The sequence below is a fragment of the Phyllostomus discolor genome, chromosome 1 (genome assembly GCF_004126475.2).
Source record: "Phyllostomus discolor isolate MPI-MPIP mPhyDis1 chromosome 1, mPhyDis1.pri.v3, whole genome shotgun sequence".
NCBI classification, from domain to species: Eukaryota; Metazoa; Chordata; class Mammalia; order Chiroptera; family Phyllostomidae; genus Phyllostomus; species Phyllostomus discolor.
Genome location: NC_040903.2, coordinates 48,772,204 through 48,790,579, shown reverse-complemented (window position 1 = coordinate 48,790,579; position 18,376 = coordinate 48,772,204). Strand labels below are relative to the sequence as shown.

Genomic DNA, 18,376 nt, shown 5'->3' with positions numbered 1-18,376 from the left:
GATCTGGTTCAGAGCAGTGAGAGTAGTAAGAGGTCCGAAAAAGTATTGTGTGGACATTTCACTAATAGAAATTAATGAAATTATAACCTTTTAAAGAGAACAAAACTAAAATTTACTTTTATTTCAGTTTTATAAAGAAGCTTTGCTCAACAAATTATGTGCAAAAATTAGCATTTTTATTTAAAATTTGTATTTCTATTTATTGAAGTAAATTTCCTAAAACTCTCAAATGTGAACTGTTAGTTTAATTCTAGTAAAATTGCTTTGGTGTGATGGACTCCAGTAGCTTTTGTGGATATCATGTAATACATTCTTGCCTGAGGCATTTCACAATGATGATATTTTGAGTATATTTGTGTGCCCTCTGTGCTTCTGCACATTATAATTGCTTTATAAAAAGTTGCCTAATTTTTTCCCTTTTGTCTGTTGTTTTTTTCCCCCACTTCTTAGCATCATTCACGGTTATGTGTTACAATGTGTTATGTGATAAATACGCTACCCGGCAGCTATATGGCTATTGCCCATCCTGGGCATTAAACTGGGAATACAGGAAAAAGGGAATTATGGAAGAAATTGTTAACTGTGACGCAGATATCATTAGTCTTCAGGTAACAAAATAGAAATCAAATTGTCTTTTAAGTTAAAGGTGAACTTAAAAGATTTTCTGGGAGAGATCCTGTGTACAAAGCAAAATTCAAAAGGAATTGTTTTCTCTATTCTTAAAGAAATTGATTATTTTATTTTATTTTTTGAAATATGCTTTTATAGAAAGATCTTTACAGTTGTTTATCATTTGTCAAATTTAACAGACTTTTACAAGTCCACTGATATATCAAAACAATGAGCTTAACCCCTGAAAAAATTAGCATACTATTCATAATTAGTCATGCCACAAAATTTTCAAAAATAGACAATTTTAATAAGCACATAAGAAGTTTGCACAGTGAAACTGTTTTGCTAAGTACAGCCATCCATTTACACTCATTTACTATTTTCTTAAGTGAAAATTATCTCACATATTATTCATGTCAACAATTCATCTCATCCACAAATTATTGGTAGTGCCAAAACAAAAAACTACAAAAGATTGTGTTTTTTTATGCATATGAATTTAACTTTTAATTTGTAAAAACAATAATTTTCCCACTTTTGTTCCTTAATGATAAACATTTTAAACATTTAAAAATATTGTAGTGTAAATCATGCAATTTTGCCTTATTTTAAAACCCATATCTGAAAATTAGGTTCTTCTGTTTATAACACTTTGTTACAATAAATTTAAATGAAGAAGTGCCTTTCATTGAAATATGTTTCTTTTCAACACTCAGCCAATGAATAGCCAAGTAAGTTTTATAGTAATTTTTAGTAACTTTTCTCTTAGCAACTTTCAAAGCATATAAAATCTTTTCAGCATAGCCTGAGAAGAAATTATTACTTCTTAAATATTTTTTGTAGTACAATTTGACAATTTATTTTTATGTCGTCCATGATTTTATATGACTTCATGGGAAATAATAAGAAATAAAAATCTTCAAAAATTAAATTTTCAACACTGAGGACTGACACAGAATTGGGGGGGATGAGGAAACAAACAAAATTAGGCTTATTATTACTTAATTGTCTGTTTTGATTTTGTATTTGCAGTAATAACAGCCTTATAGTCTTCTAAGTAAAAGTATAGTTTGAGAGATAAAAACACCATAATAAAAAAATTCTCTTACCAATATCACCCCAATGAATTTGATTTAAAAAATTTTTTTAAAGCGAGAAATGTTATATTATCAGAAATGGTAATTTAAAAAATTAAAATTATTCTAAAATCTGCTCTGGGGAGTAGCCTTGGCTAAATATGTTAATAAGAATTGATTTTTCAAATGTGGGTCATATACAACTGTATACCAAAATATATTTTCTATTATAAAAGAAATACTACCATATAAAGTGTTAATTGTAGAAAAGTTGAACATTTTGAAAAAACATAAAATATGATGGAAGAAAACACCTAATTTCATATCCCACAGATAGCTGCTGTGTTAGAACTTCTAAACTGTGCCTTGTACACATTCTTATGCATTTATTTATTTGCAGGTACATTTTTAAAATAAAGTCAACATCACACTATTGACATTTTCATTCTTGTTTATTGTACTTAATGCACTATATGTATTACTAAAATTTTTCCAAATTAATTATATGAATATATATTAATTGCTTATAGTGCAAAGGAAAATTATCATTTTCCTTGCTGTTGGACATTTAGGTATGTTGTTACGAGCATTACCATACATAAATCATTATCTTCACACTTGATTTTTTCATTTGGGAGGATTTGTTAAATTTTGTGGGTCAAAAATAAAATAATCTAATGCAGTAATTACTAAATTAAGAGACCATTGGACTCAGGTACCTAAAAATTTTTAAAGCATAATATTTTGTTGATTGATCTTAAGCTTCTCATTCTTGGGTATTATTCCTTTCTATCACAGTTGAAAAAGATAAAAAATTCTTAAAATTACCTTTCTATATATAAAATTTACTATTCCCTACCACTTAATCTATAATATGACCAACTGTCTTTGATTAATTACCAGTTGTGAGGAAGTGAAGTATAGTGGAATGAACTCTATATTGGGAATCAAGAGGCTTGGGTTCCACTAGCTGTTTGAGCATGAGAAAATCATGTAATACCTGGTTCTTTCAGGCTTACAAAGCTGCCATTGTGAAGTGGCAGGTGTTAGCAGTAAGGTAAGAGATAATATTGTTAACTTAGTCACAACTTACTCATAATGCTTAACATTTTTATATCTTTATTAGCGTTTTCCTCTGTCATGTGGGTGATAACTTTTCTTTTATCTCAGGAAGTGGAAACAGAGCAATACTTCACTCTCTTTCTGCCAGCATTGAAGGAGCGTGGATATGATGGGTTTTTTTCTCCAAAGTCACGTGCCAAAATCATGTCTGAGCAGGAGAGAAAGCATGTGGATGGTTGTGCAATATTCTTCAAAACAGAAAAGTGAGTTAAGGAAACAAAGCAAAATAGTGTAAACTTATTTCTTTAATTATTCCATGTTTGAAATTGTCTTTGATTTGACCCTTTAAAATAAAGAGCTAGAAAACAACTGATATAAAAATTGAATTTTAAGTAAATTCATACACTTGGTGGTGGTGTCATAATCATGCCTAAATATATTTACATGAAGGAAAATACTAGTTTTGGTGTAAAAAAGAAATTAATACAGTTTAAAATTAGAAATAAGTTTTGAATTTTTTCCTGTGATTTTTTTTTATTATTTGGCCTTTTTCAGAATCATTCATTTTATCAACCTTTTCTTCTTTTTCAGTTAACATTTTATACATTTATTTAACCACTAAATGATTACTGAGCATTTGCTTTGTGACAAGTACTGTGCTAGTCACAGTTGATACCGATATAGATAAGACAGTTATTAATTCCACTGAGAGCTGTAGTCTAGTAGGAAAAGGTAAGCATATAAGAAAATCACAAGATAATATGGTATATAAGATAAAAATAGGCATTAAAATAAGGCAAGACAGAAGAGAGGCCCAGAGCTTACGGAAATAGGGAATTAAAAGATTGAAACAAGATAGTGGAAAGCAGTCATCAAATATAAAGAAAACATGACCTGTGGCTTTTTTGGGGGGGGTAGTAGAGGGGCTGTTAATATAGTTGATTACAATACAGTCAAAATGAGAATATTATGAATCTACTTATTAAAATACATAAATGATCTTGTAGAGGCCTCTGTGCTTTAATATTCTTGAGCTTAAAATGGAAAACTGCACTCAGCCTCCTTACTTCAGAAGTAGTTACAAGAATTAAATGAGGTAATGAAGGGCTAGGTACTTTGTAAACTATTAAGTGTCCTGGACATGTTTTTGTTATCATATTTCTGTTTCTGTAGTCATTTGTATTTTTATTACTTCTCTCTTATTGGGTTTATTATGTTGTGTGCCCTGGATTTAGAACTGCATTTCCTACTTGAGAGTGCAGAGCTGTCACATGCTTAGAAGATATCCCTTGAGTGTTGGATGAGTGACTAGATGGTTAGAGGCAGATTCTTTTGGTTATCATCATGAGGAAAGAGAGAAGAGTATTTTTGCCTCATGAAGGCTGCCAATTGTAGAGTAGAAAATTTGGAGGGGCCTTTAATAGAAGACTGAAATATGTGAAGTCTGATAGGGGTTGAACCTCATGAATAATAATTTGGGTTTAATACATTAGTTAGAGAATCATCTACTTACAGGATAAGCATATACATGCTTACGACTATTTTCCTGTTTAATACCTATTATAACAAAGCCACTTAAATGTTTTTATTGATATAGGTATATTACCAGCATGTTATTTTAAATAAATGAAGTAAATGAATTTGAAAGACATTTGGTCTACTTTTCATTAATTTGAACCTACCTCCCTATCTTTTCTGTGAATTTTTAGTAGAGACATTCTGATTTTAGTTAATAATTAGTACACAGCCCTATAATATTTGAGGTCAAAATATACAAAATTCTTCTAGGTGAAGAATTTTCACCTAGTAATTGCATAATAGCAATTACTTTCATAGTGTTTATGTGTCAGGTCTTTTATTTATATGTATTATCTTTAATTTTTAAATCAACCCTCAGAGGTAGGAATGGAAGTACCAGCACTTCCTCATTTTTATAGATGAGGAAAACAAGGCACTGAAAGTAGTCTGGCTTCATAGTCAGTGCTTTTAACCAGTGTACTAAATGGAATCTTTAGGCTTCTTAGTTGAGCTCCTGATTTAACTTGTACCTCTTACAAGGTTACCTCATTAGGAAAGTTGCCTTATATTTTGTATTTGTTGCCTATACTCATATACAAAGTTTTTTAAAACACCGTAATATAAAAAAGTAGTGAATAGCATTGAGATATCTGTATCAAGCTCTTTTTCCATTTGCCATTGTTTCTTTCTGGATGAAGCTAATACAGAAAATTTTTATCATTCCCTTCATGGTTTTGAGAGAAAAATCTAAAACGCCCTGATTTTACTAGGTAGTTAAGATTTTGAACTAGCAAACCTGTTATCTAGGAAACTTGAAACAACTGAGATTTGAAAATTGATGCTTGAATTTTTTTTAGGATTTTATTTATTTATTTTTAGAGAGGGGAGGGAGAGAGAAAGAGAGAAACATCAATGTGCAGTTGCTGGGGGCCGTGGCCTGCAACCCAGGTATGTGGCCTGACTGGGAATCGAACCTGCGACATTTTGGTTCGCAGCCCCCGCTCAATCCACTGAGCTGCGCCAGCCAGGGCTGATGCTTGAATTTTTTAAAAAAATTGTTGATTAGTTAAGAGATGAATACATAGATAACTCTAAGATGCATCATTTGGATTTCTTTCCTTCCTCAAATCTTTTTGCCTTAATAGTAACATGGATCCAGCAACAGATAAAGACTTTGGGTGTGATTCATTATTACATTCTACCTCTTTTGAACAGTACATGAAGTGTACGTGAATAAGTAAATACTTATTGATGCCATCCATATTAGCTAAAACTATACCATGCCGTACTATTTGGAATTCAACACAAAGTGTACTACTTTGCCTTTATTCTATTATTTCTTCAAATTGGAGGGACAATACTGTACAAAGGAAGACACTTTTGAAGCCAGGTTGTTCACTTACTTATGTGTGATCTTGAATGATTCCCTTGTCCTTTCTGGGCTTATTTCTTCATTTGTACATGTTTGTATATTACCTTATAAGGTAATTCTGTATATAGATAACAGATAGTCAATAAAGCTAACATGTCAGACATTAGCTATGGAAGGGACTTACTATCTATACTCATTCTCAAAGTCTTGCTCTTCTAAAACCAGAGTACCTGATAAGTCTTAATTTTTGCTGATGCCATTTGTTTCACTTCAATGAAAATAGTGGTACAGAGGAGGTAACAATAATGGAAACTGTAGTAATTACTATTTTGGCCAAATGCCATAAGAAAGATCTCATCCATTATGATAAAAAGGTAGGATATGGCCTAGTGAAGGCTAGGGCATGGATTAACAATATTGAGGGAATTAGATACAATAAAATATTTTTTAAACCATTCATATTCTAGTTTAATCTTTGGGGATTCAGAGGGCCTTTAAGATTTGGCAGTACCTTTTGGTCATCATTATAAACATTTTTTTGGTAGATACATAGAGATACCAGAAATTAAGATTGGATTGATAAAATGCTTTTGCTTTGTTCTTTACCTAAATAAGTATTATCTTCAGTCTAAAGTGTTTTATAAAATACATGCACATGTATTTGTTCATGTGTGTATAGAGAGACTGTTGTTATAGATACATTTTTATACTAGGAAATTTGAATTTCTTTTTGCACATTTTGTCCTATAGAGTAGACATAAGAGTTAGTAGAAGTGGAGTCTTCCAGATACACAATTTGCAGAAACTCTAAGTGGAGAAAAATGGAGATGACACCAGACCTAGATTAGACTTGCTTGTTGTTCCTAAGGTTAGCAGTTCTGATCTGATCCTGCTTTATTTAAAATCAGTAAGAGAGGGAAGGATGAGAACAGCAGTTTTAGGACACTGTGAAAAGGCTGTCTATTCCAATAGGATTGGGAACTAGTCAGTGGTGGTGCTTAGTCCTTGCTGTATTGCCTCTACTTTCTAACTTGTTTCCAGTCTTAGAGGTATCAGCTAAAGCCAGGTCTTTGCTTTTCCTTACTACATTATAACAGGTAGTTTTGTGTTTGAGAAGAGGGCATACAGAGGTTATAGTATCATCCCAAAATGACCTGTTATGATAATCCTGTCTCACTGGTTTCTCAGTTATTAATTTCCTCTCTTTTATGTGGTGGTCTCATTTAGAATTTGTCGATGTGATTTTTTAAAAAACAGATTTTAATATCTGGTTTCTAATGTTAACTTGACCATTAATTTAATCTTGAACATAAAATTATTGCTTTTACCACAGTTCCCTTACCTTTCCATTAGGGATAATAGTAACGGTTCCACCTAACTTCAGAGGTTTCTTATGGGGCTAAAACAAACAAGAAAGTGAAAGTGTTTTCAGTAGTTAAAAGAGTTGTACAAATACAGGTAGTATAGTGTATATCCACTTTTATTTCCTATTTATCCAGTCTCTAAGCTTATCTTTCCTAGTAAATTATTTTCTGGCACTCCCGTGATTACTTAAAGGGACTCAAGAACACATTTTATACCACCTTGTAGTACTGAATACACAATAAATACTTCTGTTCAGTTTAGGTTTAAGAGTGCAAGGATATGATCCAGAAGGGGTCATAATTAACTTTTGTGTGGTAATGCTCTTCTTGACTATATACTACCTTCTTCTCTTTGACTCATAAATGAATTCAAGGAGGTAATATTACTTGTCTTTGCTCCTTAATTATAGTTAACATACAATATCATATTAGTTTCAGGTATACAACATAGTGATTCAACATTTATATTCCTTATGAAGTAATCACCACAATAAATCATACATAGTTATTACGATATTATTGGCTGTATTGCCTGTGCCGTGCATTACATTCCTGAGACCTATAACTGGAAGTTTGTACTCCTTATTTCCCTCCCCCTTTTCTACCCAGTTCCCACCCCCACCCCTCTGGCAACCATCAGTTTGTTCTGTATACAAGGGGGGAATTTATTTATAAAAAATTGTGTATTTATTCTTGCATGTTGAAACTTCAGTTACTTTCAGAGCACTCTCCATTTGATGCAGTACACCTATCGAGACATTTTTTTCACTGCTCAAAACAGTTTTTGAACTTGTTGATTGGGATGACTTTTAGTGCTTCTGACACTTTTTGTTTCACCTCTTCCACAACAGCAAAACATTTCCCTTTGAAGACTCTTTTCATCTGGGGAAACAAAAAAAAAAAAGTCACTCAGGGTAAGATCAGGGTGGATAGGGAGGATGGGGCGTGGGGTTCATGCTGTTTTTGGTTAAAAACTGCTGAACACTAAGCACAATTTGGACAGGTGCACTCATAAACCACCCATCATGAAATGGGCAAACACATTGAAAAAGTCTTCAAAGAAATTCACTGAAGCCAAATGCAGCCTCTCACAACAATGCCAGTTGGTACACTGATAAAGATAGGATCCTAGAACACTCACCTAGTGGGGGAAGCTTCTACTACGAGGGGACTGCCCTCCAGAAGATAATTCCAGGTTTTTTTGGGGGGGTAACCCCCTCATATATGAGTTTGTTTGATTTTGTTTGTTCATTTTGTTGTTTGGATTCCATATACATATAAGTGAAATTATATGGTATTATAATACTGTCATAGTTGGTGTTCACTGTCCTGTCTCTAGCATTAATTTAATCACAGCACATAAAATTACTACTGTATCACAAGATAATAAGAAATTGAGTTATTTCTTTGTTCTATTTGAAGGGCTGTTTTGGACATATTCTTCCTGTATTTGAAACACTCAGCCTAATAATTTTTCTCAAATGATATAAGAAGGGTGGGTTCTTTTTTCTTTGTTTTTTGGTCATATTAATCTTCATTATAATGATCTCTCATATCCATTTAATCATCAGTGAAATAAGATCTTTAAAAAGATGAAGAAAGTACAGAAGAATTACTAGACTAAAATAAAATAGCATCAGGAATAATACTTACAGTGTCTGTGTACTTGCTACAAAGTAGGAATAATAAAGTGAATTGAAATAGACAGGCTTGAGATTTTACACATTACCAAGTCTTGACAAATAGAAAGTAACTATAAACCAGTATGTCTTATTTAAAGGAAATATCTAACATAAGGAATGGAGGAAGACCTCAATATGTCAAAGTATCACCTGTATGGAAATCTGTTAGAAGGCAGAAATAAAGTAGACTGCATTTGGTTGTGTGTACAAGGTGAAAGTATAAAGTATTGTTAAGGTAGTATAGGTAGAATATAGATAATTAATTCTTGCTATATTATAAATGTATTATAATGATAAATATAGTATTAAACACAGAAACAAGTTGTAGGAGCTTACAGCTACCTATCCAAGTGTTGGAAATCTCATTTTCTAAAAGCAGAGTACTTTAAAACTTCTTAAAGTTTCAAGAAGTATAGCTGTGTTCTTATTTGATTCTCACTGGAAAGAAGGAACTTTCTTTGGTTCCTTAGTTCTCAAGTATCTTTTTGGTTTTTCAGCCGCATGTACAGTCACGTGCTGCCTATGTCCCTGTCAACAATGGGCTGCATATGCAATGGTTGTCTGATAGATTATAAGGGAGCTGAGTATTTTCTATCACCTAGTGCTGTTGCAGCTGTAATAAAGTAGATGCTGGTGTAAATAAGCCTACTGCACTACCAGTTGTGCTATACTAAAAATTTAGCACATACATAATACTTGATAATAAATGACTGTTACTGCTTTATATATTTACTGTACTTTTTATCATTATTTTAGAGTATACTTTCTGTACTTCTAAAAAAAAGTTTGCCATAAAACAGTATACAGCAGCTTATACATTTCATGTTTACCATGTCTCTTGATCACATCATTTTCTCTTGTTCTTGATTTAATCTTGTGGCATTTTATGCAGTATCATAGTGTACAGGCTTGTAGTCTGGAAGCAATAGGCTACATACCATTTAGGTTTGTGTGAGTACACACTATGATGTTCACACAACAATGAAGGTGCCTAACTAGGCATTTCTCAGAATGTATTCATGTCACTAAGCACTGTATGGCTGTATTGGTGAAGCTGAAATGGTAAAACTTGAGTGTGACTTTATCCCTTTTAATGTTGCTAAGTGCTAAGGGAAGGAATGTTAATTATGATGACATCTGTACTCTGGGAAAACTGTTTTTTATTTTTCTGCACTTTTTGAAAGCAAATACATTAACAAAAGAATACCTCAAGAAGACTGGGAAGTTTTTAAAAGTCAAAGTTGGAGAATACAATCATAGATTATACTAATGAGGAAGAAAGTTGGAGGGGTATTTGGTTGAGGCATCTAGTAAACTCAGTAACTGTTCTGGATTCATTTTAAAGGGATTTTTTTTTTAATGAAGAAAAGTTAATAACCAAGATTTTTACCAAGAAAATTAAGAGATAGCAAAGGTTTGGTGAAAGTGGTAAGATAACCAGGAAGATATTTAAAATAACATTATGCACTGTAAAGAAGGAGGGATAGATAGATACAGCCACTATGGATTGTGTCAGGCGAACTCGATAACCACTACGCTACGGAAGCACTTAGATTGTGTAATCATTAATCAGAGATTGGGAGGTATGCAACTTCTATTTTGTATTCATGATCTCTATTTAGAATTATCTTCAAAGTGGAAAGACTAAGGCCAGGTGAAGAGGAGACTGGCAAACCAAGAACATGAGATTGGTAATCCAAAGAGAGTCACTAAACCGCCTTAACTAGTTAGGTTTCCAAATCAAGATAATTGTATCCCATGGTACTAAAAGATCTTGTAAAAGTATGATTAGAGAACTGTCATGAGTAATCTATTATGAATATTGGAGTTGAGGAGAAGTTCTAGGATGTTGGAGGTGAATGAACCATCTCACTTTTCAAAAAGAATTGCCAAACTTCAGTTTTCCTCATCTTTGTAATGGAAATAAATAGTAATGGAAATAAATAGTAATAAATAGTAATAGTAATAGTAATAGTTATAAGGGATCAACAACTGTGGAAAGGAACTAGGAAGAAGCAGAATTAGACACAGAGAAGAGAGATGTGTTGCAGAGCTGACAACCCCCACTGGCCCCACCTATAGCTTTGGAGCTGAAATGACCTGTGAGAATTAACCCAGGCAGGGACAAAATCCACAGACCTTTGTCTTTCCTTATGATATGTAATTGAATGCAGGCCACTCCCAGAAGTACTTGACCCCTTTGGTGAGGCAGTACTCTGCAACTAGAGCAATTCCTGAAAAATTGATGAGGAATCTGGGCAGTATACCTCCATGTCCACCTTTTGCAAAGCTTTTGCATATTTTAGGACTAGTATATATGAAGTACCTATCACAGATCTTGATATAACATAGACCCTCAACAATGGGCAGCTTTTATTTTATTATTTGTTGTGTCCTATTTAGAATTTTGATTATTTCAAAAAAGACAAATATTCATTTAAGATTTATAAAAACCGCCCTGGCTAGCATAGCTCAGTGGATTGAGCGCCAGCTGTGAACCGAAGTGTCGCAGGTTCGATTCCCAGTCAGGATACATGCTTGGGTTGCAGGCCGTGACCCCCAGCAACCGCACACTGATGTTTCTCTCTCTCGCTCTCTTTCTCCCTCCCTTCCCTCTCTAAAAATAAATAAATAAAATCTTAAAAAAAAAAGATTTATATAAACGAAAAAGTTGCCCTGGCTTGTGTAGCTCAGTGGATTGAGCGTGGGCTGCGCACCGAAGTGTCTCAGGTTCGATTCCCAGTCAGGGCACATGCCTGGGTTGCAGGCCATGGCCCCCAGCAACCACACATTGATGTCTGTCTCTCTTTCTCTCTCCCTTCCCTCTCTAAAAATAAATGAATAAAATCTTAAAAAAAAAGTTGGCAGAGCTATTTAATCTTTTGGAAAAATGGAATGAAGTTTCACAGTGTCCTTATATCTGAATGGATGAATTAATGAGCAGAAGCTCCTGAAATGATACTTAACAGAAATAGGTAAAGCCTGCTGCTCTTACATTATTAAAGGATGAGAAAGAGGGAGGGATAAAATCATTTGAGAGTACAAAAAAATATTTATATGCAAAAATGTTCATAATGGCATAATGGCAGTAATTAATTAATACCTCAAATCAGAAGTAACTTAAATGCCTAACACAGAATAGTTAAATAAATTATGGTGAATCTGTATAGTGAACTACAATATAATCATAAAAATGGATTTGGAAGAACATTTAGTTTTATAGGAAAATGTCTCATAGAATGTTCATTAATAAGCTGAAATATAAACTTAGAGTATTACCTTCAGTGTATAAAATATTTGTATATGCATGGAGAAAAGTCTGGGGGAACAAAGTTATTGACTTATTGGAGAAGTTGGGTTATAGGTGACTTTAAATTTTTTTATATTTTTCCTCATTCCCAAATCTCTATAATAAAAATATATAGCATAATAAAATCATTTTTTCCACGTGTTTGTTTTTAGCATCTGTAAATGCAAGACTAAGAGACCTGGTGTAAGAATGTAAAAAAAAAGTTTTAGATCTGTATTACTTCTTATTTGACTTATAATTAATATGAATGTCCCCAAGTTTTTATTAAAAAAAAGTACAGTCCAAAATGAAAAAGGTAGTAATTCATTTATGCCCAATTCCAGGTAGTGTACCTTTGGGTAAACTTGAGTTATAGCATACAAGGAATTCATCATTTATTTTCTAGAAAAGACTTGGGGGTATATTTAAAGTACAGTTGACCCTTGGATGACAGGGGTTTGAATTATGCAGATCCAATTATAAATAGATATTTTTCAATGGATGTACATTAGGCACTCTGTATCCCCAGGGTTTGCATCCATGGATTTAATCAGTGTTTTCAAACATTACTAACAGTGTTTTTGATTCACAGTTGGAGTCTGCAGATGCAGAGGGCCAGCTGGGTTCATTGTCCTACACTCTTATATAAGGGACTTGAACATTCATGGATTTGGGTACTCATGGAGATCCTGTAACCAATTCCCTGTAGATACTGAGGGACAACTAAAGTTTGGGGGAGTCAAAAATTATACATGGATTTTCAACTGTGCTGGGAATTGGTGCCTTTAACTTCTATGCTGTTCAACTATAATGTCAGGTGGAAGAGAAATTAGATTTATTTTATATTCTTTTAAAGAAAAGATCTAGATCTAGGTATAATGGAAGAAAGATACAGAAAACCAAATTTCAGTTAAGAGAGATATTTCTAAAAACTAGATAGCATCCTTCCCCCTGCCTGATAATGGCCAGATTTTAGTAGGAGTAAAACATTTCAGTACTAAAAATATTATCATTAAGAAGGACTTGCAGGCTTTCCCACAGAACCGTAGGTTCCTACAAATGAGCCTGAAGATTTTTGTAAATATTTATAGGATATTTTAAAAATCAAAAACAAATAATTAAACTAATTTAAAAATAACAGGATCATTCACATGTTTTAAACCCAAATTTTAACACTTTGGAAGTCAATAACATATTTCTATTATACAGCTTAGTTGACTTATTTGGTGCAGACCTCCAAATTGAATTTTTGCCTGCTTGCTTTATTTTTCTGAGGTCAAGAACAGTTATTTACCACTTGTATCTGTGTGTCCATGTGAATCGTGATTTTTATTAATACCGTGTAACTAAAACAAAATACATAAATAAAATGGATACTGATACTAAGACAGTAATTAGCATACACTCTGATTTCATATTTTGTTAAAAGATTTTACTTATTTTTAGAGAGAAGGGAAGGGAGGGAGAAAGAAAGGGAAAGAAAACATCAAGGTGTGGTTGCCTCTCTTGCAATCCCCATTGGGGACCTGGCCCGCAACCCAGGCACATGCCCTGACTGGGAATTGAACCAGCAACCCTTTGCTTCACAATCCGGTGCTCAGTCTACCGAGCCACACCAGCCAGGGTTGAGTTCATATTTTTATATTCAAAACACATTAGTTGTTTTTAGTGCTTGATTTATTTAAACATAATACTTCTTTGATCTATTTTATCTTACCAGAAATTGTTTGAAAAGGGTATTTCACTGCTTAAAGACAATTGAAAAAGTCTGATATGGGGGATGGTTGATTTTACCTATGGAACCTATGAATCTGCTTACTTTTCTTTATTTCTGTTGCCATAGTCAAAGCCACCATCAACTGTCATCCAAATAACCTCAGAAAGTTTCTAATCGATCTTACAATTATCATTCTGGGCTCCTCTAATCCACAAAGCAGCTGGAGTGATCTTAAAAATATATAAATCCGGTATGGCATCCTTGCTTAGAACCTTGTTCCTCTTCCTCTCATCTTTTTCCAACCTGTAAACATACAAAAAGCTCTTGCTGCCTCAGAGCCTTTTATTCTTCTTCTGTCTGGAATGCTTTTAATCCCATTTTTCACTCAGGTAACTCATCATCCTTCATGTTTCTTTTTAAAGGGTGGAAACCATACTCCCTTTAATCACTCTAGGTTAGAATTAGGTATGTGACCCAACCTTCTGAGAGCATCTGAGATATTCAGAATTGAAGCAGGGAGAATGAGTACCGTTTCATCTAGCGCAGTGTCCTAATGGCATAATAAGACTTTGGTCAATAGTTTTGGAGGGATGTATGCATGTTTCTATTTCAAAACTAGAAGGAAGATATGGTGACAGCCTGTTATAAAAACAAAGAGGTCTTCTCTCTACTTGACACCTAGTGAAAAGGAAACAGTATATTTATTAGGTTTTGGTCATTTATAAGTATTTCACATACTTAATAAAAGTAGTATGAATAAGGGTAAGTAGCTTGACCAAGGTCATATTTGCTGTTAAATGACAGTGCTAGACTGTGTTCTTTTAAGCCCTACAACTCTACAATACTTAATTTGGCACTAAGGAAAGAAAATACTGTTAGTGCAGAAGCTATAATCACAAGGAGAGCCATTCTTCATCTTACAGAATCTGTTTCTCTGATCACTTACACACATCTAATTTTAGCTTTTCAGTAAAAGACAGAGGGAAAAACTGGCTTCTCCTTAGCTGAGATAAGGATGTGTCCCTGTATTTTCTTGACAAATCTCTTGAAGTTGTGGGAATAGAACTGCAAACAGGGTACACAGATTTTATTCTCTTCTTTCTCATTAACTTGCTGACTCAGTCAAGGTTCTGTTTACCTTTGAATACTAGAAATCCCAACAGTAGCTTAAAGAAATGGGAGAAGGGTAATTTTCTCACACTGCAACTCCAGAAATGACAGTTTCAGAACTGGTTCAGCTGCTTCCCCATCCATAGTGGTTTGGCTTTTGCCCTCCTGCTTCTCACCATATAGACAAAAAGGGCAAAGGGATTTATATGCCATCATTACTAGGTGGTGCTTCCAAGAAAGTTTTTATGGCGATCAGACTTTTTACATCTGATCCAGAACTGTATCTATCACATGGCCCCTTGCAGCTAGAAAATGTTTAGGGAGACGGTGAATAGTGTCTGTATCTTGTGCTCCATTTAATGTCTTTTACCATAGTCCAAGTACCTAATATCATAATAACAATGTATTGTACCTTGTAGATTTACATTGGTGCAGAAGCATACAGTGGAATTTAACCAAGTGGCAATGGCTAATTCAGATGGATCCGAAGCTATGCTGAACAGAGTGATGACAAAGGATAATATTGGTGTTGCTGTGGTATTAGAGGTCCACAAAGAACTATTTGGAGCAGGTGAGTGCAGTTTAAAATATTCTTGCTAAAAATAAACGCCACCCCAAGTTTTCCCACTGCAAACAAGTACTGAGAATCTTGCTATTATTTATTGCACAGTTTTTTCCTTGTCTTTTGTGGAAAGTTGAGGGAGAATGGCAGGAAAAAATAGCACTAATTTTGTAAAGCATCATATATTTCTTGGGATATTACCAGTTAATCTGTAAAAAGAAAGTTTTTAGTATGCCATTAATTCCAAAAGGTTATTTGAAATAGGAAATGTTTTAGTTAGGCTGAATTTAGAAATTATGATGAGTTGCTTCTCAGCCATATTTTTAGCTTCTTGAGAGTGAAAGCTTTTGTCTTTAAGTACTTGGCACATTCTCTCTAATTTCTTTGTTATAGCTAAGTCATTGTCAGGGTAAGAGCTGGATCTTTTGTCTACCTGCTACTTTTGTATTTTGGATTTTTTATGGCTTCCATCAAAGTCAGAAACTTATTATGTATTTTGCATATCCAGACCTTTTTGCTCCATTCTCCTGGCTGCCTTTGAGCATTTTGTTGTTTAATTATGCTTTAGGCAAGAGTAAGGAGAAGCTGTAAGAACACATCAGGGCTTTTATTTGTACATTTTTCTGCTTGCTAGCTGTAGAAGAAAATATTTTTGCTTTGAATATTTATTTAACTTATTCAGACCATACACATCTATCAAACCTCCTTTTTTCACCATTATTCAGTTTATCCATCATCAAAAACAATCTTTGATATTTTAAATTTTCTTCTTTTTTTTAGCCTCTCCATTTTTACTACTTTTATGTCTTTTCCAGTCTCATTCTTCTCAAAAGTTTGGCACATTTTGGAGTGGGCAATATGAAAACTGAATTTCTTTTGGAGTTTTACTCTTCCTTTAATTTGCAGAAGAGTAACTATAAATTATACAGTGGACATTTTCACATACTGAACTATGTCACTCTTGTACTCCTAGAAGAAGAGTTTAATATTAGAGGAGGTTCTTTATAACTCCTTTGGAGGGGCAGGTTTTTAATATTTAATACAGTGAATATTTATTTAATCTACAGCCAAAGTGACATAAAACTTCTAGGAAAAGAATAGAACTTAGAGACTTTCTGCTGCAGGTTTTTCTTCTGTGATCAAATTGCTTTTAAAATGACTGTTTCTGTCACATATGACAGATGCATCAGTTACTTGTTTATGCAACATCAAAGATAATTATAGCTTAGTAAGACAGAAGGGAACTTTACAAAAATAGTAGACTTAGGAAATTATGTCTTTTCTGCAGCACTTATTTTTTCAATATAAACATTTTTGAGACACTTCTATAGAAATTTCAAAAAAAAATTTTCAAAGGAAAAATTAATTTTGTGTGTTCACTAATTTTCCAACAATACAAAAGTATATAAATAAAAAATGAGAGGACTTCTTATTTATATTCTGTAGGAAGTTCTTGTTCATTTCTTTACACATTACTAATATATGTATGTATAGTTTTATTTAAATGGAATCATAATATGCATATTGAGCTTTATGCCTTACATGTTAACTAAGCTTAATTTTCACAATTTTAAAGTGATTATTCTGTCCACCATTTTGAAAATACTATGTTAATATTTATTATGACAAAATTAAATAACAGAATTTTAAGGAAAAAAATGGATATTTTCTAGTTGAATGTCTTATTGTTCAAATGCACCTAAGCAACAAAAAAGTAAGTGGCTGAAGACCATACAAAATAATTAGTAACAAAGCCAGGAATAAAATCCAAGTGTCTAGAGTTTGAGAGCACACTATTCCCTAATTTTCATTTTTTAAATCACCTGTTTTTACTAGGAACCTATCACTGATGTTCTCAGGCAATACAAGGTGAGTGAGTATTGGGCAGCAGGAAGAATTTAAATTAAGATTTAGGTAACTCAAATGAGAACCTGCCTCACTAGGTTATCTTTTTATTTAAATGACAGAGATATTTAAAGTGCTTTTTTATACTAAGAAGACAGCAAATCAAGGTATTATAATAAAATATTGACTATATCATGGTAAAATTCCTAACTAAGGCATATAGAGTTGGAATGAGCAGACTTTCTGTAAAGGTCCAGATAGTTAGTATTTTAGGTCCTGAGGGCCACATACGGTTTCTAGCACAGTCTTGTAAACATTTTTTTTGTAGAACTATTTAGAAATGTAAAACCAGCCTTTGCTCACACAGGCTGCACAAAAACGGTGGGCCAGATTTAACCCATGGCTACAGTTTGTCACTAAATCTAGGGAATGCCTATGTTGGGATTACCAGAATCTCAGCATTTCAGCTTCTGAGAACTACTTTATTAAGTAAAGTAGAAGGTATAGATTAATGGAAAAGAGTAAAGAAGTGGCTATAGGTTTGGGGAGAAAACCTTTTTGATACATAAAGCATAACTTTATCCTCCTTTTTCTAATGTTTTAGGTATGAAGCCTATTCATGCTGCAGACAAACAGCTGCTTATAGTGGCAAATGCCCACATGCATTGGGACCCAGAATATTCTGATGTGAAACTCATCCAGACCATGATGTTTGTCTCAGAGGTTAAAAACATTCTGGAGAAAGCCTCTAGTAGGCCTGGCAGCCCAACTGCAGATCCTAATTCCATCCCGCTGGTGCTATGTGCAGATCTTAACTCATTGCCAGATTCAGGTATTATAACATCATTTCTTTATTGCTTTCAGTTTTGCTTTTACTTCTAGTTGAAAGGCGAGCTAGCTCTTAACTTGTGAGTAGAGAATTTCTCTTCTAAATTAGGGAATGTATTAGTAAGAATCCTAGGGATGGGACATGGGGTAATTGAAGAGAATTGAGTAAAGGAACTATTTCTAAAGGTGTGTGCAGGATTAAGAGAAACAAAACAATGAATGATAACAGTACTCTGCCACTAACGGAGTTAGGGACCATTTACCATGCCTTTGCCTGGGGGGAAGGTGATAGGAACTGTTATCAGAACTTGGAAAGAGTAGTCATAATGAGAGAGTCAT

At 33.5% G+C, this 18,376-nt stretch overlaps 1 protein-coding gene across 5 annotated transcripts in view; it reads left to right on the top strand.

Moving 5' to 3' along the window:
• CNOT6L (CCR4-NOT transcription complex subunit 6 like) overlaps positions 1–18,376 on the top strand; it is a 91,322-nt gene that overhangs the window by 58,998 nt on the left and 13,948 nt on the right. For all 5 annotated transcript variants that reach the window (XM_036022548.1, XM_028506965.2, XM_036022546.1 and 2 more), the window contains 4 exons: positions 451–608; positions 2,859–3,013; positions 15,222–15,373; positions 17,814–18,041. In XM_036022548.1, the coding sequence (XP_035878441.1) occupies positions 451–608; positions 2,859–3,013; positions 15,222–15,373; positions 17,814–18,041 (693 nt within the window). The remainder of the gene's footprint in view (positions 1–450; positions 609–2,858; positions 3,014–15,221; positions 15,374–17,813; positions 18,042–18,376) is intronic.